At 42.1% G+C, this 19,306-nt stretch overlaps 1 protein-coding gene across 1 annotated transcript in view; it reads right to left on the bottom strand.

The window, feature by feature from the left end:
* The window catches only part of LOC129811676 (echinoderm microtubule-associated protein-like 5), a 72,477-nt gene that overhangs the window by 38,798 nt on the left and 14,373 nt on the right, over positions 1 to 19,306 (bottom strand). Inside the window, exons 2-4 of the mRNA XM_055863175.1 lie at positions 13,607 to 13,766; positions 8,081 to 8,179; positions 7,634 to 7,702 (exon numbers count right to left, since the gene is read on the bottom strand). Coding sequence (XP_055719150.1) covers positions 7,634 to 7,702; positions 8,081 to 8,179; positions 13,607 to 13,766 — 328 coding nt within the window. The remainder of the gene's footprint in view (positions 1 to 7,633; positions 7,703 to 8,080; positions 8,180 to 13,606; positions 13,767 to 19,306) is intronic.

The following is a 19,306-nucleotide window of genomic DNA, read 5'->3' as shown; positions in this document are numbered from 1 at the left end:
TTAATTACACTGCTAGCTTAGTTTGAGTTAACTGTTTTGAGTTATAACCACAGATAGGACACATGGAAATTCATTTGCTAAGGCATTAATCATACAAACAATGTGGCACGATGTCAATGAGATTTGAACTTCTGTTCTTTATCCATGGAATTAGTCCACTGCACCACCAGGATGGAGCGAGCTTGCCCTGTTGTTTTTTTAAACTCATACAAAGCTGTTTATATTAGTCTATTCAAACAGACCCCATTTCAAAGGAAACAAGCACTCATTAAGATCAGGTGTGGACAATTAGTGGGTGTGGCAAACACACCTGATCACACTTAAAAAGATAGATGATAAGAGAGTTTTGTTGATTCTGAGAACGGAATGTATATGTTTTCAATAACATTCTTAGAACATTCTTTGAATGTTAGTCATGTTTTCTTGTTCTGAAAACATGAGTTTAAATAGAACCACGAGGAAACCTGGTGGAAATGTTATGCTGAAGTATTGAAATTCCCACAGGAGGATGTATAACGTTCTCTGAGCTATTTGAGAACATTCACAATGCCAAGCCTGTTGGAGAACATTCCTAGAACATTACCAAAAATACAATTAAATTTAACCATGTTTGAACTTTTAGGAAACATTCTGATAATGTAATGAAATACCCAACAAAAATTGCGTTCTTTTGTCAAATTCCTTAAATGTGCTGAGAATTTTCCAAAGCCAAGCAACTATCCTGCACCATTCCCAGAAAGTTGTGGGAAGGTTGAACAGTATGCAAAATAACCATAGGACAACCACGCTCTCACCAAGCTCTAAGAAACATATGGTTTTCAGAATGTTATGTGTTAGCTGGGTATCACCTAATGGTGATAGACATACGTGAAGGAGCTGCTTAATCAGCTATAGAGGCAAACTAATCATCTTTCAACCAGACGTGTGCGTGTCTGCAAGTCCCAGGCACAGGGCTGCCACGCAAGATCACAGTCAAAGCCAAATCAAATGACCTACTGATTGCAAAATGATTTTAGCTAATGGTGGATCCTCTTGCTTCCCTCTTGTCTTTTGTGTTGAGGTGGAAGCGGCAGAAGTAGTCCCAGAAACTATGTTTTCCTGGGACTGTAGTGAGGGGATTATTGGGGCTAAATCTCCTGGATGCATTGAGTGCTATAATCGCTGAGTGAGCACAGGGCTGCAGAGCAGATGTCACACGGTCCGCAGGGTAAAGGCTTGGGAATTATGTGGGATGATTGCTGGATTGCCTTGGCACCAGGAGATAGAGCGGGAGACAGACAAAGAGAGAGACTTAGAGAGAGAGGATTGCTTTGCTGCATAGGGGTTCTAGCGCAGGGTAGTGGGAGAGGGGTATATTATCATGAGGGATGGGGGTGGGAGCACCTTCACATTACAGATAAGGTAGACAAATGCATATTTCAATGATAAACACACAATCACACACAGAAGCTCACTCAATTAAATGGAAAAGATATCATGAAAGCAGAAGATCCCTGTAATATGATACTTATCTAAAGACAACAATTTGGTCTAAATTCCATTTGGGGAATAAACATCCTCTGCGGTATAGTGTTTAATGACCATTCAAGTGGAACACCATGAATCTAATAAAGAGCACCAAGGCCTTGCAGAGATATGGGTGCTTTTTTATATAAGATCTCCTTGATGAAAAAAGTAGAAAAATAAGTAGTCTTTAAACAGGATTGAATGCAGCAGGAACGCTAACCACGTTTTCATTGGCAGTTTTTCTGAGAGTAAAGATGTATTGTTTTTTTTATCACGACAGGTGTAATGGAAACAGGAAGTTTCCGTACAATTTTATAAATCTCGACCAATCATTTGTTCTTTCAACATGGTGGGATCTTTTAGTGCTGGTAAAATGAATAATGCAAGAAATGGCGGTGGAAATATTGTCGTGACTTTACTTTCATTAATCTGATGACTGTTATTTATTGAATCAACTAACTATGTTTAATTGTTACCCAATTAAATTAATAATGTAACAATTAACTCAGTAGGAATTTGGGGCACCACGAGAGCGGTTGTTTAAAGAGTTACCATCTCACGAATTAATATCTAAAAAGGTCTTTACCTATCACATCCATAAAACAGTCAACATATTAATCATAGCCTCTAATCATATCATCATTCTGAACAGTCTTAACCTCCTATATCTGCAAAAAAAACAGCCTTACTCATGATTCAGTACTACAGAAATTGGTTTAATTATTGATTCCTTAGCTAACTAAATGATAACACAAGATAAACATACACACTTAATACATTAAAAAGGTCCCTAGCGGACTGACACAACATATGGCGGCTTGTTACAAAGAAGATGAAGAGGGAAGGAGAGAGAGAAAGAGACACTTATCGTTGATACATTTTAGGAACTACTGTCACAGTAGTTATATATTTTGCACATGAACCTCCGCCTGTTTGGAGTAAGAAATCCTTAATGTCTTTACACGTGAATGCCTTCGTTCGACATTTTTTCCCTGTCGGAACCAGGCCATCTTAGGAAGGGTGTTGGGCCTTTTCGCGGGAAGATTGTAAGGCTCTGATTGCCCCAAAAGGGGTCCCCCTACCCACCTGGTCTAAATGTGAATGTATTTATTTGCCAATCCTTTTATGCACTCTGGTCGAAAGGGATGGTTCAGTCAGGCTGACACGCTCTTCGACCTCACTCAGAGTGTGGCTACTTACTATGCAACATTTATAGGAGACAAATTATCTCATGGCTCCTAAAATCACATTCCAATCTTAACAAAAATACTTTCATAATTTTTATATTTCATATACAACACTTCGTACATGTAGTGTATATACTTTTCAAGTTACAGTATTTCCCTTATAACACTTTTAATGACATCACAAAATAACAACCCATATGAAAGCATTATTCTTTAGCTCGCCTCTGACCATTCCCCACATTCTCTGTTAGGAATATTTTTCCAGTATTCGCTTTAGAACGTGTTAAGAGTTTTGGCGGAAAAGGTCTCTGGAGATAAAGGAACATTGCTGTGTTAATTTGGAGAGGGTTGTTCTCTGAATCTCCTCTCCTTTAATTTATGACAGGGTGTGAGCTGTCAACCCCCACCAGCTCCGTCCTCCCCTCCCCTCTGTGGGTGAGAGATGGTCTGGTTACTGTCATCCATTGCCAAGCTGATCTGACCCATTTTGATCCTCACAGGACAGTCATGACAAAGCCTTTATGTGCAAATGTCAATATAATAACCATCATATCGAAGTAAAATTGGAGTCACGCGATGATATGGTGTGTGGTCCTCCCACTACTACTCAGAAAAGCATGCAGTTTATTAGGCTACATGAAATAAGTTATGATGAACTTCACAGGGTGCTGAAAGTGCACGGTGATGAGCTTGATGCTCCATTCCAATAAATATCGAGGGTCTTATTCTGGTGACCGATGTTTGACTACCGTTTGACCTTATCATGTAAACAGACTATACCTGCACTGTATCTACCAGCTGTTGGCTAGAACGCACGTGCCATGTCCAGAGTATGCACATTTGCTATTTAACGCAACAGCTTTTCTGACAAAAGTATTGGTAGAGTTGAAAATGAGATGGAAACACTTTGAACATTACATTTTTATTCGGAACATGAAAACTTAAGCGAAAAGCTACATTTTCTGTTCACTACATCATCACGCACTGATTTTTATCCACAACAAGTCTCTTTGGTGGAAACACACCACTAGTGGGAAAATGCACATATTATCTTTATGCAGATCTTTTTATATTCACATGAAAATCTCGCCAATTGGATGGAAACCTAGCTACTGAAAGGGTATGTCCACACAGCCGAGACACTGCTTAATTCTCCTTTAAAATACTAAATTTTCCCTCTTCTGCAAACAACATCCGGGACATCTATATCAGGAGGTGTGGTAGGAAGGCCCTGAAAATCGTTAATGACTCCAACCCAAGCCACAGACTACTATTTCTGCTTCTGCACGGCAAGCGGTACCGGTGCATCATGTCTGGCACCAACGGTCTCTTGAACAGTTTCTATTCCCAAGCAATAAGAGTCATAAATAGCTAACGACGTAGCTACACGGACCGAGTTAACCTTGTATCCTCATTGGCCTTTTTTTGTGCACACATACATGGCCCTAGTAGGCCCCCCACACACACATTCACTCCATCCATCATCTTCTCACTCACACATAACATGCACATACATTTATACTGTCACGTTCCTGACCTGTTTTCCCTTGTTTTTGTATTTGTTTAGTATGGTCAGGGCGTGAGTTGGGGTGGGCATTCTATGTTGTGTGTCCAGTTTGTCTGTTTCTGTGTTCAGCCTAATATGGTTCTCAATCAGAGGCAGCTGTCAATCGTTGTCCCTGATTGAGAATCATATATAGGTGGCTTGTTTTGTGTTGGGGATTGTGGGTGGTTGTTTCCTGTCTCTGTGTTTGTGTTCTGCACCAGATAGGACTGTCTCGGTTTTCACGTTTGTTGTTTTGTATTGTTGTAAGTGTTCACAGTTCGTTAAATTAAACATGTTGAACACTAACTGCGCTGCATTTTGGTCCTCTCCTTCATCCCAGGAAGAAAGCCGTTACATATACTGACTCTACACACCCACTCACTTACAAGCTTACTCTCTTTATCTTATATCCTGATGCCTAGTCACCTTATCACATATCTACCTCCATCACTCCAGTAAAAACATTTTTTTACATACAGTACCAGTCAAAAGTTTGGACACACCTAAAGTTGAAGTCGGAAGTTTACATACAACTCAGCCAAATACATTTAAACTCAGTTTTTCACAATTCCTGACATTTAATCCTAGTAAAAATTTCCTGTCTTAGGTCAGTTAGAATCACCACTATTTTAAGAATGTGAAATGTCAGAATAATAGTAGAGAGATTTATTTATTTCAGCTTCTATTTCTTTCAACACATTCCCAGTGGGTCAGAAGTTTACATACAGTGAATTAGTATTTGATAGCATTGCCTTTAAATTGTTTAACTTGGGTCAAACGTTTCGGGTAGCCTTCCGCAAAATAAGTTGGGTGAATTTTGGCCCATTCCTCCTGATAGAGCTGTAACTGAGTCAGGTTTGTAGGCCTCCTTGCACGTACATGCTTTTTCAGTTCTGCCCAAATTTTCTATAGGATTGAGATCAGGGCTTTGTGACGGCCACTCCAATACCTTGACTTTGTTGTCCTTAAGCCATTTTGACACAACTTTGGAAGTATGCTTGTGGTCATTGTCCATTTGGAAGACCCATTTGAGACCAAGCTTTAACTTCCTGACTGATGTCTTGAGATGTTGCTTCAATATATCCACAACATTTTCCATCCTCATGATACAATCTATTTTGGGAAGTGCACCAGTTTTGCTCCCAAGGATGAACCAGACTTGTGGAGGTCTACAATTGTTTTTCTGAGGTCTTGGCTGATTTCTTTTGATTTTCCCATGTCAAGCAAAGAGGCACTGAGTTTGAAGGTAGGCCTTAAAATACATTCACAGGTACACCTCCAATTGACTCAAATGATGTCAATTAGCCTATCTGAAACTTCTAAAGCCATGACATCATTTTCTGGAATTTTCCAAGCTGTTTAAAAGGTACAGTCAACTTAGTGTATGTAAACTTCTGACCCACTAGAATTGTGATACAGTGAATTATAAGTGAAATAATCTGTCTGTAAACAATTGTTGGAAAAATTACTTGTGTCATGCACAAAGTAGATGTCCTAACCAACTTGCCAAAATTATAGTTTGTTAACAAGAAATTTGTGGAGTGGTTGAAAAGCAAGTTTTAATGTCTCCAACCTAAGTGTATGTAAACCTCTGACTTCAACTGACCTCATTTAAGATTTTTTCTTTATTTTTACTATTTTCTACATTGTAGAATAATAGTGAAGACATCAAAACTATGAAATAACACATATGGAATCATGTAGTCACCAGAAAAGTGTTATACAAATGTAAAAATATTTTATATTTTAGATACTGCAAAGTAGTCACCCTTTGCCTCGATGGCACGTTTGCACACTCTTGGCATTCTCTCAACCAGCTTCATGAGGAATTATTTTCCAACAGTCTTGAATGAGTTCCCACATGTGCTGAGCACTTATTGGTTGCTTTTCCTTCACTCTGTGGTTCAACTCATCCCAAACCATTTCAATTGGGTTGAGGTTGGGTGATTGTGGAGGCCAGGTCATCTGATGCAGCACTCCATCACTCTCCTTCTTGGTCAAATATCCCTTACACAGCTTGGAGGTGTGTTAGGTCATTGTCCTGTTGAAAAACAAATGATAGTCCCACTAAGCGCACACCAGATGGGATGGCGTATTGCTGCAGCATGCTATGGTAACAATGCTGGTTAAGTGTGCCTTGAATTCTAAATAAATCACTGACAGTGTCCATGCTTCCATGCTTCACGTGGGAACCACACATGCAGAGATCATCCGTTCATGTACTCTGCGTCTCACAAAGACAGCGTCTGGAACAAAAATCTGAAATTTGGCTCATCAGACCAAAGCACAGATTTCCACCGATCTAATGTCCATTGCTCGTGTTTCTTGGCCCAAGCAAGTCTCTTCTTATTATTGGTGTCCTTTAGTAGTGGTTTCTTTGCAGCAATTCCACCATGAAGGCATGATTCACGCGGTCTCCTCTGAACAGTTGATGTTAAGATGTGTCTGTTACTTGAACTCTGTGAAGCATTTATTTGGGCTGCAATTGCTGAGGCTGGTAACTCTAATGAAGTAATCCTCTGCAACAGAGGTAACTCTGGGTCTTCCTTTCCTGTGGCGGTCCTCATGAGACCCAGTTTCATCATAGTGCTTGTTGGTTTGTGCAACTGCACTTGAAGAAACTTTAAAAGTTCTTGAAATTTTCCGCATTGACTGACCTTTATGTCTTAAAGTATTGATGGACTGTCATTTCTCTTTGCTTATTTGAGCTGTTTTTGCCATAATATGGACATGGTCTTAAACCAAATAGGGATTTCTTCTGTATACCACCCCTACTTTGTCACAACACAACTGATTGGCTCTAACACATTAAGAATGAAAGAAATTCCACGAATGAACGTTTAAGAAGGCGCACCTGTTAGTTATAATGTATTCCAGGCAACTACCTCATGAAGCTAGTTGAGAGAATGCCAAGAGTGTGCAAAGCTGTCATCAAGGCAAAGGGTAGCTACTTTGAAGAGTCTTAAATATAAAATAACACTTTTTTGTTATCTACATAATTCCATATGTGTTATTTCATAGTTTTGATGTCTTCACCATTATTTTACAATGTAGAAAATAGTAAAAATAAAGAAGAACCCCTTAATGAGAAGCTGTGTCCAAACTTTTTACCTGTACTGTATATCTCTTGTAAGGCTTTGATATTATCACTGCGATACAGCAAAGAAGGCCAAGAGAAAAGGAGCGCATTACCGTTAAATTCTCTACAGAACTTTCTGAAATATTATGGTAATCAGACACAGGACATCATACCTTTTCAAAAGAAGAGTAGTCTACGATGGACACCATATCTGTGCGTGCTAAACATCCAACATATTCTAGATTCTAACACACTTTGATAGCTTGAGGGCCTTCAGTAAGCTAGTTTTGTAAGGTAACTTAATTTAAACAGTACCTTGATATGTTTGACACCACAGCTAACAAGCTTGCTTGGCTGGTACAAGTCCCACGATATGTCAAATATCTGTGGAAAAGATCACATAGTAAGTTTAACTTTCAAGTTTAACTGGCATCTTCAATTAGCATTATTGTACAAGATCTAACACAAACACTTCAGGTGTGTTAGTGTGTGTAGGTATGTGTCTTTGCGGATTTTGGTTGAATAAAAAGACAGCTGCATACATTTAATCTTTTGAACATTTCTTTTCATTAGCTTAGTGTCTCCTCAGCCATTGTCGGGAATGCTAATGATCAATCAGGCCTAACTTGTTTATGTGCGTCTCCTTTGGGCTCATCCTCCTTCCTGCTCCATCCTGGCTGCATTTCTAACTACAGTAATTGAGGAGATCGACCCGGGCTTGGTGCCTGAGACAGAGAGGGGAGGATGGTGTTGTATAGTTACCCTGTCAGTGTGGCCAGGAGCTGCTGCCAGCACCTTGCCCCTCCTCCAGTCCCACACACAGATTGTGTTTTTGGAGTCCAGACCCACTGAGACCAAACACTGCAAAGGAAAAAGCATTTTATAAAACAGAATGTATGGTACAGACCACAGCCTACTCTAAACAACACTATTTTACTTGACACTCATAGGACAAGAAAATATAACATTGGCTGTATACAGTAAAAGTATGATTCTGCTGGAAGAGGCTCCTATAGCCCAGTGAGTAGGCAGCAGCAGCAGGAGAGGGGATGCTTATGGAAATCCATCTCTACTCTGCTGTACCTTGCTCTGTTTGGTGGTGGGAGGAAACTTTGATCTGCCATTGAATCAACGTTTGGGCAAATCCACGTGAGGGGATGAGAAGTGTTTGAGAATACTGTATTTTAATGAAGGGTAAATCTTCACCCTATGATGAAACATTGTGAAACTGTGGGTATTCATTCAGCAAAGAAGGGTGAGATTATCTGGATCAAAAAGTTTGCATGTGTTACACCCTAACCTGTTTCACCTGTCTTGTGTTTGTCTCCACCCCCCACCAAGTGGCTCCTATTTTCCCCATTATCATGTGTATTTATACCTGCGTTTTCTGTATGTCTGTCGCCAGTTTGTCTTGTTTTGTCAGGTCTTACCAGCGTGTTTCTTCATTTCTCTAGGTCTTGTTTTCTAGTCTTCCCGGTTACGACCTTTCTGTCTGCCCTGACCCTGAGCCTGCCTGATGTTCTGTTCTTTTTTTTGACTCTGCCTTGGACTACGAACCTCTGCCTGCCCTCGACCTGCAATTTTGCCTGCCCCATTTGATATAATAAATATTCTGAGAACCGAACCAGCCGCCTCCTGTGTCTGCATCTGAACGCTCAGATGGATCCTGACAAAGATGAGAGCGGTGGTAGATTGGCTGAGTCGTGATAGCATGAAGCAATTGACAAATGATTCAGAAGGGCTGTTTAAGCATTGTGGATACAGCAGGGATCTTACTTCTGTTTGTTATCAAATAAATGGTTGGCCGCACAGCCCACGAGTAGTTTACGGCCCGCAAAATAGTTTACAAAGTTGATATATTTTTTTTCTAACAGTAGCTCCGATAATATGAGTCATAACTTTCTAACGGTTTGACCTAGAGGCAATCTTTTTGCATGGTGCAACGATGACACGATCACAGAGCTGTGCTCTCTTCAGAGTATATATATAATATATTATGGTAGGCTACTCCGCAAACAGCAAAGCATGTTCTAACAGGTGAGGTGCAAAGGGGAGTGAACACTAACGCGCTCTCCAGTGAAGAGGAAGTTCAGTAAATATTGTAGGACAGTGGAATGTTGATAAAACTGCTTCTTTATTGTTGAAAGTAAAAATGCATTACGGCCCTTATCAGGGGTTTACAGCTTGGTCTTGGCGGGGTAGCTCAAAGGATTTACAGCTTGGTCTTGGCGGGGTAGCTCAAAGGGTTTATTGCTTGATCTTCGTGGGGTAGCTCAAAGGGTTTATTGCTTGGTCTTCGTGGGGTAGCTCAAAGGGTTAATTGCTTGGTCTTTGTAGGGTAGCTTAAAAGGTTTATTGCTTGGTGTTCGTGGGGTAGCTCAAAGGGTTTATTGCTTGGTCTTCGTGGGGTAGCTCAAAGGGTTTATTGCTTGGTCTTCGGGGGGTAGCTCAAAGGGTTTATTGCTTGGTCTTCGTGGGGTAGCTCAAAGGGTTTATTGCTTGGTCTTCATGGGGTAGCTCAAATGGTTTATTGCTTGGTCTTTGTGGGGTAGCTCAAAGGGTTTATTGCTTGGTCTTTGTGGGGTAGCTCAAAGGGTTTATTGCTTGGTCTTCGTGGGGTAGCTCAAAGGGTTTATTGCTTGGTCTTCGTGGGGTAGCTCAAAGGGTTTATTGCTTGGTCTTCGTGGGGTAGCTCAAAGGGTTTATTGCTTGCTCTTCCTGGGGTAGCTCAAAGGGTTTATTGCTTGGTCTTCGTGGGGTAGCTCAAAGGGTTTATTGCTTGGTCTTCGTGGGGTAGCTCAAAGGGTTTATTGCTTGGTCTTCGTGGGGTAGCTCAAAGGGTTTATTGCTTGGTCTTCGTGGGGTAGCTCAAAGGGTTTATTGCTTGGTCTTCGTGGGGTAGCTCAAAGGGTTTATTGCTTGGTCTTCGTGGGGTAGCTTAAATGGTTTACAGCTTGGTCTTCGTGGGGTAGCTCAAAGGGTTTATTGCTTGGTCTTCGGGGGGTAGCTCAAAGGGTTTATTGCTTGGTCTTCATGGGGTAGCTCAAAGGGTTTATTGCTTGGTCTTTGTGGGGTAGCTCAAAGGGTTTATTGCTTGGTCTTCGTGGGGTAGCTCAAAGGGTTTATTGCTTGGTCTTTGTGGGGTAGCTCAAAGGGTTTATTGCTTGGTCTTTGTGGGGTAGTTCAAAGGGTTTATTGCTTGGTCTTCGTGGGGAAGCTCAAAGGGTGTATTGCTTGGTCTTCGTGGGGTAGCTCAAAGGGTTTATTGCTTGGTCTTCGTGGGGTAGCTCAAAGGGTTTATTGCTTGGTCTTGGCGGGCTAGCTCAAAGGGTTTACAGCTTGGTCTTCGTGGGGTAGCTCAAAGGGTTTATTGCTTGGTCTTCGTGGGGTAGCTCAAATGGTTTATTGCTTGGTCTTCGTGGGGTAGCTCAAAGGGTTTATTGCTTGGTCTTCGTGGGGTAGCTCAAAGGGTTTATTGCTTGGTCTTCGTGGGGTAGCTCAAAGGGTTTATTGCTTGGTCTTCGTGGGGTAGCTCAAAGGGTTTATTGCTTGGTCTTCCTGGGGTAGCTCAAAGGGTTTATTGCTTGGTCTTCGTGGGGTAGCTCAAAGGGTTTATTGCTTGGTCTTCGTGGGGTAGCTCAAAGGGTTTATTGCTTGGTCTTCGTGGGGTAGCTCAAAGGGTTTATTGCTTGGTCTTCGTGGTTTAGCTCAAAGGGTTTACAGATTGACAAATGAAAGAGGCTTTTATACACTGAGTATACAAAAAATTAGGAACACCTGCTCTTTCCATGACATCAAATCAAATTGTATTTGTCACATACGCCAAATACAACAGGTGTAGACTTTACAGTGAAATGCTTACTTACAAGCCCTTAACCAACAATGCAGTTTTAAGAAAAATACGTGTTAAGTACAAAATAAAATAACAAATAGTTAAAGAGCAGCAGTAAATTAACCATAGCGGGCTATATACAGGGGGTACTGGTACAGAGTCAATGTGCGGGGGCACAGGTTAGTCGAGGTAATTGAGGTAATATGTACATGTAGGTAGAGTTAAAGTGACTATGCATAGATAATAACCAGAGAGTATGCAAATAGACTGGGTAGCCATTTGATTAGCTGTTCAGGAGTCTCATGGCTTAGGGGTAGAAGCTGTTAAGAAGCCTTTTGGACCTAGACTTGGCACTCCGGTACCGGCTGCCGTGCGGTAGCAGACAGAACAGTTTATGACTAGGGTGGCTGGAGTCTTTTTGACAATTTTTAGGGCCTTCCCCTGACATCGCCTGGTATATAGGTCCTGGAGGGCCGTACATCTAGGATTAACCTAGAATGACCAGGTGAATCCTTTTGAAAGCTATGGTCCCTTATTGATGTCACTTGTTATATCCACTTCAATCAGTGTAGATGAAGGGGAGGAGACCGGTTAAAGAAAGATGTATAATCCTTGAGACATGGATTGTGTGTGTGTGCTATTCAGAGGGTGAATGGGCAAGACAAAATATTTAAGTGCCTTTGAACGCGGTATGATTGTGGGTGTCAGGCGCAATGGTTTGAGTGTGTCAAGAACTGCAATGCTGATGGGGATTTCACTCTCAACAGTTTCCTGTGTGTATCAAGAATGGTCCACCACTCAAAGGACATCCAGCCAACTTGACACAACTGTGGGAAGCATTGGAGTCAACATGCTCCAGCATCCCTGTGGAACGCTTTCGACACCTTGTAGAGTCCATAACCCGATGAATTGAGGCTGTTCTGAGGGCAAAAGGGGGTGCAACTGAATATTAGGAAGGTGGTCCCTAATGTTTTGTAAACTCAGTGTATATTCCTACTGTGATTAATCACTGAACCCATAGAGACCATTTTGAAACAAATTCTTAAAATGTAAATGTGGAACTTTTTATTTGCATTAGATGAGAAATAAGTGCTTTTACCAATGCCAACTGTCCTCAGAAGTTTCTTCACTGTCATCTGGAAGGGGCATTTTTTTTTTAAACCTTTACTTAACTAGGCAAGTCAGTTGAGAACAAATTCTTATTTACAATGACGGCCTACCCCAGCCAAACACAGACGACGCTGGGCCAATTGTGCGCCGCTCTATGGGACTCCAAATCACGGCTGGATGTGATAAGGCCTGGAAGCGAACTAGGGACTATAATGACACCTCTTGCACTGAGATGCAATGTCTTAGACCGCTGAACCACTTGGGAACATAACACAGTCCAGACAATGTTGACATGAGCAGATCCATAGAGAGGACAGAGAGAGATCAGGAGACCCAGAGAACACAGAGGCATTCAGAGCCAGAGCCTGTTATAGTTTTAGACTGTCACATCCTATCTCAATCCCCAGACGACTCTATCCAACCAGGAAAATGCATGGACTAATTTCCATGGTGTAGCTCTGTAAACAGTGGAGGTAGAACTGCTCTGAGGGGCCCTATGGGAGACTCAGAGGGGCTTACCAAGATACAACTGAGTGCTTGATCCATGAAATATAGATTTTTGAAACTCCGAAAAATACTAGACAGCAAACGACTGTAAATAAACCCTGAAAAGTATTCCTCTGTGGAGAGTTGGCAACAAGCTAACATTTCAGTGGAAGGAGTATACAGGAAGTTGTTATAACACCTATCAAGAATGCCTAATGCAAATTATACTAGTTCCTCCTATACTGTAAGTAACATATATGAAAATGCAATGGATGGGGGGTGGGGGGTGCAGAATGTTAAATATGGCATGAAGAGCTGAAATACATAAGCAATAGTTTGCACAGAGAAAACAACACCATAAGTAACTATACACTCTTCTACTGTAGTACATTGCTACTCCAGTCATCAAAGCTCTGGCCCCTGTACTGTTTGTGATGCTCACCTTAACATCACAACGTGCTGCCAAACTCTGTGAGTCAGTGGATGAAAGAGATTCCAGCTGACTCTTAACGTTAAACCGCTCTCTCACACTCTCTCTGTCTCTGTATAGCCTTCCTGCTAAAACCACTGGAGTAATCACAGATGTGTCATTTTGAAACGCAACCCAGTGGGCGACCCGAGCAGGAGCGCCACTGCCATGCCAGAGCAGAGGAGGCGCTAACAGTCATGTAGCTGCTATATTCATTTCTTACTGAACTATTCATGTTAATCTAATCATCTGCAATTATCCTGAGTCTTTTCCCCTACATCTGTCACTTGAAGTAGTACAATAATACGGAAATCTAGCAAAGTAGATTTCCGTATTTTGTATGAGCACACAGCATGGATACGCATAAGGAAGTGTTGTCTCATAACTGTACCTGTCCATCGAGGTCAAAGGCCAGGCAGGCGATTCCGTGTGTGTGCGTGTCCTTGAGGATGGACACGGTCTGTACGGTGTAGGAATCCCACACACAGATGTAAGGCTCCTTGCCCACCTGTCCCGTGGCTACCAGCACACGCTCCGGATGCAGAGCTAAACTGTAAGGAGAGAGAGATAGTCAGAAAAATAAAGAGGCAGAGAGAGAGAGAGGGGGGAAGAGAGAGACAGAACCCACATTCTAAAAGAGACCAGTGAGTCTATATTCTATAGACCTAATGATCAGTGATTATCCTTCTCACGACAAGCCTGGGTGTGGACAGAGCAGAGAAAGGCCCGGCGTTATCAGAAAGCGGAATCTATTAGGCTGAGCTGCCATGTTGGATCTGTGACAGGCCAAGGCAGGAACATGGTGAATCAGAGGGGCAGCTTTACCCCCCGGAGGTGCAAGTGTTCTAATTAACCCCTTCATGCTCAGATACACTCACATTGTCATCCTTAATCGTTGGATGTTTTACACTCCAGGGCATGGCAGGAAATAGCCTACCCACTGCCCTATTTCAGGATTAATCATCCTCTGACCCTAGCCGTTTGCCCCTTCACCTGTATGTCACTCTGGATAAGAGTGTCTGCCAAATTCCTAAAATGTAATACTCACCTGCCCAACTGCTCCTTCCCTCTCCCTCCCCTTGCCACTCTCTGCTCCCTCCACTTTCCCCCTCCCCCCTCCATCGGGGCACGCTCCACATCTGAGCAACAGCCTGCCATCTGATGTATGTAGCATCCCCCTTCCAGCAGCCGCCAGTCCCGTTCCAGGCAGGACTGAATGATTCACTGGGCAATTCTTCCCCTTGCCTTGTCCTGTTATATATTTCATGGTGCGACGTAGCTCCCTACATTATAATCAGGGCTCCTGTTTTGCCAACTGCACTCAACAACTTCTAATCCTGTATCTTTGTATTCAGATAGCAGGCCAGAGATCTACCGCACCAGCATGCTGCTGACTCCCATCAGCTCAGAGGGGGGAGGCGCCAGGCGGTTCTCGGTTTCTTCGGGTTTCTCTGGAAACCAGGGTTCTCTGTGTCAGGAGATTATTTTTCATATTTTATTGTGACACTCAATTTGCATTTGAAATGTGCTCCCGCGACTATTCTGCTCGCTCTGTCACAGCTCTGGAAATCAGTGACGGTCGGTACCTTTTTTTCATGAGCCTGGCCTTATTTCTATTACAACATATCGGATGACTGTCATTCATATTCCATTCACCCACTTCAATGTAACAGCGACAGGTCGAGAGAAAATGTTGTGTGACATTCAATACCGCCTTGCACACTCTTGCCTGCATCTAGCTGATCTAGGATGTAATCATTAGTCCAACAGTAGCAAACTAGACTTTCTATTGGATCACGAGGAGCGCAGCAGTCTAAGGCACTGCATCTCAGTGCTAGAGGGATCATTTTAGACCCTGGTTCGATTCCAGGCTGTATCACAACCGGCCGTGATTGGGCGGCGAACAATTGGCCCAGCGTCATCTGGGTTAGTGTTTGGCCGGGGTAGGCCTTCATTGTAAATAAGAATTAGTTCTTAACTGATTTGAGTGGTTAAATAAAATTAAAGAAATGTTTATCCCCGTTCCGTTTAAGATACATTTTTCAACAGAATCGGCGGAATGAATAAACCCCTGATCAACCGTAAACACAGTTCACTTTCATAGCAGCTACATTGTATTCCTTCTCGCATCTACGCACTCTCCTCCTCTCACCTTTTCCCTTCGCTTGTGAATTTCAATGCACAACACATCAGCTGTATGTGAACAGGCAAAAAACCTTTCCAAGCCAAACCATATCATAACAACTACACACAGCCTACATCGTTGTCACCATATTAGCTACAGTAACTTCCTAGTCAACATTGCTGATAGAACTAACATGTTAGTAAACCTGCTAAAATCATGCAGTAATGTTACAATTTACAGTCAGTAAGCAGTTTAGCACTTACACCGTCGGGCCCCAGTGGCAATAAGTTATTAAAACCAAAAGCTTACCTTCACTTGGAAGAGTTCCAGTGTTGTGTTGGATAGTCATAGCCAGGTAGCTAAGATAGCATCCCTCTGTTTGAGCAGAGTAGGCTAAATTAGCTATCTGCATTTGCTAGCTAAGTAAGTGAAACTCTTTCTCTCCCTTTGAGTCAACTACTCACCACATTTTATGCACTGCAGTGCTAGCTAGCTGTAGCTTATGCTTTCAGTACTAGATTCATTCTCTGATCCTTTGATTAGGTGGACAACATGTAAATTCATGCTGCAAGAGCTCTGATAGGTTGGAGGACGTCCTTCGGAAGCTGTCATAATTACTGTGTAAGTCTATGGAAGGGGGTGAGAACCATGAGCCTCCTAAGTTTTGTATTGAAGTCAATGTACCCAGAGGAGGACGGAAGCTAGCTGTCCTCCGGCTACACCATGGTACTACCGTAAAGAGTGATGTTGAGGCTACTGTAGACCTTCATTGCAAAACAGTGTGTTTAATCAATTATTTGGTGATGTGAATATATTTTGTATAGTTTTATCTAAAACGGATAACTGTTTTAGTGTAATTCCTCTATTCAGCTGTGGTGCCGTGTTAGTGATAGGCCAGGGATGGGCTAAGAGTCTTAAGGAACAGGGCAGTGTTTAATGTTTTTCTCACCCCTCACCCTCTCATCTCCCTTCCCTCCCCCTCCCAATTCTGGGAACACAATCCAGCCTGGCATCACTTTTCAACTCCTCTTGTATGAATTACATAATCACCTCCAAGCAGCTAGAAATAGTAGTCAGAGGAAGATAATATGATTGGTGCTCTTTGAGATGCAGGAGAACAGCACATGAAAATGCTTTTCAAACTGTATGTGTGATGTAGTCATCAGATGAACAGCACACTGATATCAATACCATACATTCAGTAGCTTTATTCAGTACACAAATTAAACAAAGAGAAGGACATTGTTCCCAAAGCCTAGGACCAAGAGGCATGGAGAGGCAGCATTTAGTTATGCCCCCAGCCTCTGGAATAGCCTGCCAGAGAACTTGAGGGGGGCCGAAACTGTGGACATATTTAAAAGAGATCTTAAAACATATTTTAAGCTTTGCTTTTCCTTTTAAGTTGTTCAGTTTGTCATTCTTTCGTTTTTTATCTTGTTTGTTGTGTAGTAAATATTTCAGATTTTATTTGAATCGTTTTTTATTATTTCCTGTAAAGCACATTGCGTTGCATTCCATGTCTGAAATGTGCTGTATAAATAAAGCTTGATTTGATTTGAATTAACCTTTGTACATTGTACCTTACATTTCTGAATGCAAACATTGCACTTTGCATTGCTGATTACAAACTGTGCTCTGAATATCACACTGTGCCTTGTATTCCTGAATACGCAAGGTCAGGAACAGAAAAAAAACAATAGTGATTCAGAAATTCTACATTTCCTACAGGGAGGTTGCATTACTCTAGCCAAATGGAACTATGACTCACTGTCTTTCTACACAACAGACTCAGAGAACCTCAGCTGCAGGGACAGGGGACTTTCGTTTCTACATCTGAGGGTGGAGAAATGTCCTTATTAAGGAAATCCCAAGCAGAGGTCTGTGTTTTCCTCAGAGCAGCTGGAGAGTGTGTGGGGAGACGGGGGACCCAACGCCAGTGAAGGCTGTCCCACACTGCTTTTTCATTACCAGTGACAGTGAGGGTTGAGACAGGTGCATTAATCTCTCCTCCTCCCAACTCTATCCACATAGCTGTGGACAGATGGGACAGGCCAAATTGCAACCCACCCTGTGAAGGCAGAGGTTAGCTGGGGCACACCACATCAATCAAGACTCAGCCCCTAGGGTTGTTCTACTAGTTTATAAAGATAGGGCATCTCTTGTCTCATAGATTCAGTTTTATTCCTTAGTCGATTTACAGTCAAACCTCTCAGAGTTTTCCTTCTCCTGTACTGACATAATGTGACAAACAACTACAGACAGTACAATAGAAAAACTCATCCCAGTCCTTCCGGCACAATAACGTCACCGCTTCAATTGCATTTCTATCAACTAATGAGATAATGTACAGGGCTGGATGGTAGTGCAGCGCTGCAGTGCTCTGGTTTGACAAATGGCTGTTTGATGTTGATGGCTCCCACTTGCCAAGACCACTCTGAGTGGAGGAAGGCAGGCGGGCGTGTTGGGCTGGATAACTGCAGTCATTGATGTGGGTGCTGGGTGTCACTGCTATACTGTTGGGATGGAGGAAGTGAGTATGGCATGTTGAGAGGAAGCAATGTAAACCCCAGGGATAGTGACAATGGTTTAGGGACTTGGTATAGTTGATGGCCCATCATCATGGTGACACAGAGCTACGGCATGGGAGGAGTCAAAGATAATTCAGGGCCAGCCAAGGGATCATTTAACTTAAGCGTTTGATCAGTGGCTCGGCATTCATTAGGAAAAAGGGTTTCACTGAACCACGGTGTGCATACTTGTTTGCGTGTGTTTTGTTTCGTTACACAGTAAGTCTGCTAATTGTATAAATCTTCATTCATTCCCCTCAAATAATTATTGTTGCTTAGGGACAACTCAATTATATTGACATGGCTAATAAATTAACAAATTATGCTGTCAAATCAGCAACTACATCAACCTATCTTTCTTGATCCAGGCCCCTACATTAGTAGTTTACTTCAAGCAAATTGTATTTATCAAATAAAACATTTGTCTCTTGATTGATAGAGTACAAAATGATTATTAAGGTATATTAAAACGGCAGATATGATGCTTCACAGCCACCAACACACGCACCACTAATCACGACTTGGTTAGTTTCCAAGTCAGGTTTGATCCACACTGAAGGAGCAGTCACCTTGCCTGCTCTTGTCCAGGATTATAAGGAAGTGGAGGATTAGCACATTTTAAAAAGTCAGTATTTATCTTCCTTGGCTTCTACAAAGCATGTTTAATCCGTCTGCCAATAATACACCATGTACTGCACCTGTCTGTCTGTGGCGAGGCTGCTCTAAAGTATAAATAAAAAAACAGGCAAAATTGAGTCTTTCCTATTGATTGAGATCACAGTTTGTGGCACAAACTCAAGACAACACCTCAAAACACAGTTTATCTATCATATTTTTATTTTTCTACAGCTTGGTGTAGTTTGGGGAAGATGCTGGATCATGCTATTTTCTAAATAAACAGTCCAGCATTCTGGAGGATCTTAATTGGACTAGACAGACATGCTCTTTAGAGTACACAATGGCATTGTCCCACCAACAGCCTCAGACCTGTCAATCCACACAAAGCACCTGAAAATAACACTCAACTTCAGAAGCTTTTCTCTTGTGCAGACATGCATCAAAATCAGATACTATGATGACAAGGATTTAATTATGTATGTATGCATGTGTGTAGGGGAAGGGGGTTCAGGATGTGCTCGAAGAGGGATGCCGGTATGGGGGGTTGAAAATACTTGAGCATTGTAGCAGCACTAGCCAAGGTAAGCAGCTTTGGATAATAAACGAATAGATGACTGTAGTACTAGCGTAGGCATTGGGATTTTGAACAGGGGTGCACCAACCAGGATACAGAAATGGATAGCCAACTTGATGAGTGTGTGCTGGAAAACCAGTAAGAGAAAATGGCTTGTCCCCAGCTATTAGCATCAACGTAATAGGCTCAAGCACATACGCATGACTT

The sequence above is a fragment of the Salvelinus fontinalis genome, chromosome 15 (assembly GCF_029448725.1).
Source record: "Salvelinus fontinalis isolate EN_2023a chromosome 15, ASM2944872v1, whole genome shotgun sequence".
Taxonomy (NCBI): Eukaryota; Metazoa; Chordata; class Actinopteri; order Salmoniformes; family Salmonidae; genus Salvelinus; species Salvelinus fontinalis.
This window is presented reverse-complemented; position numbering and strand designations above follow the sequence as displayed.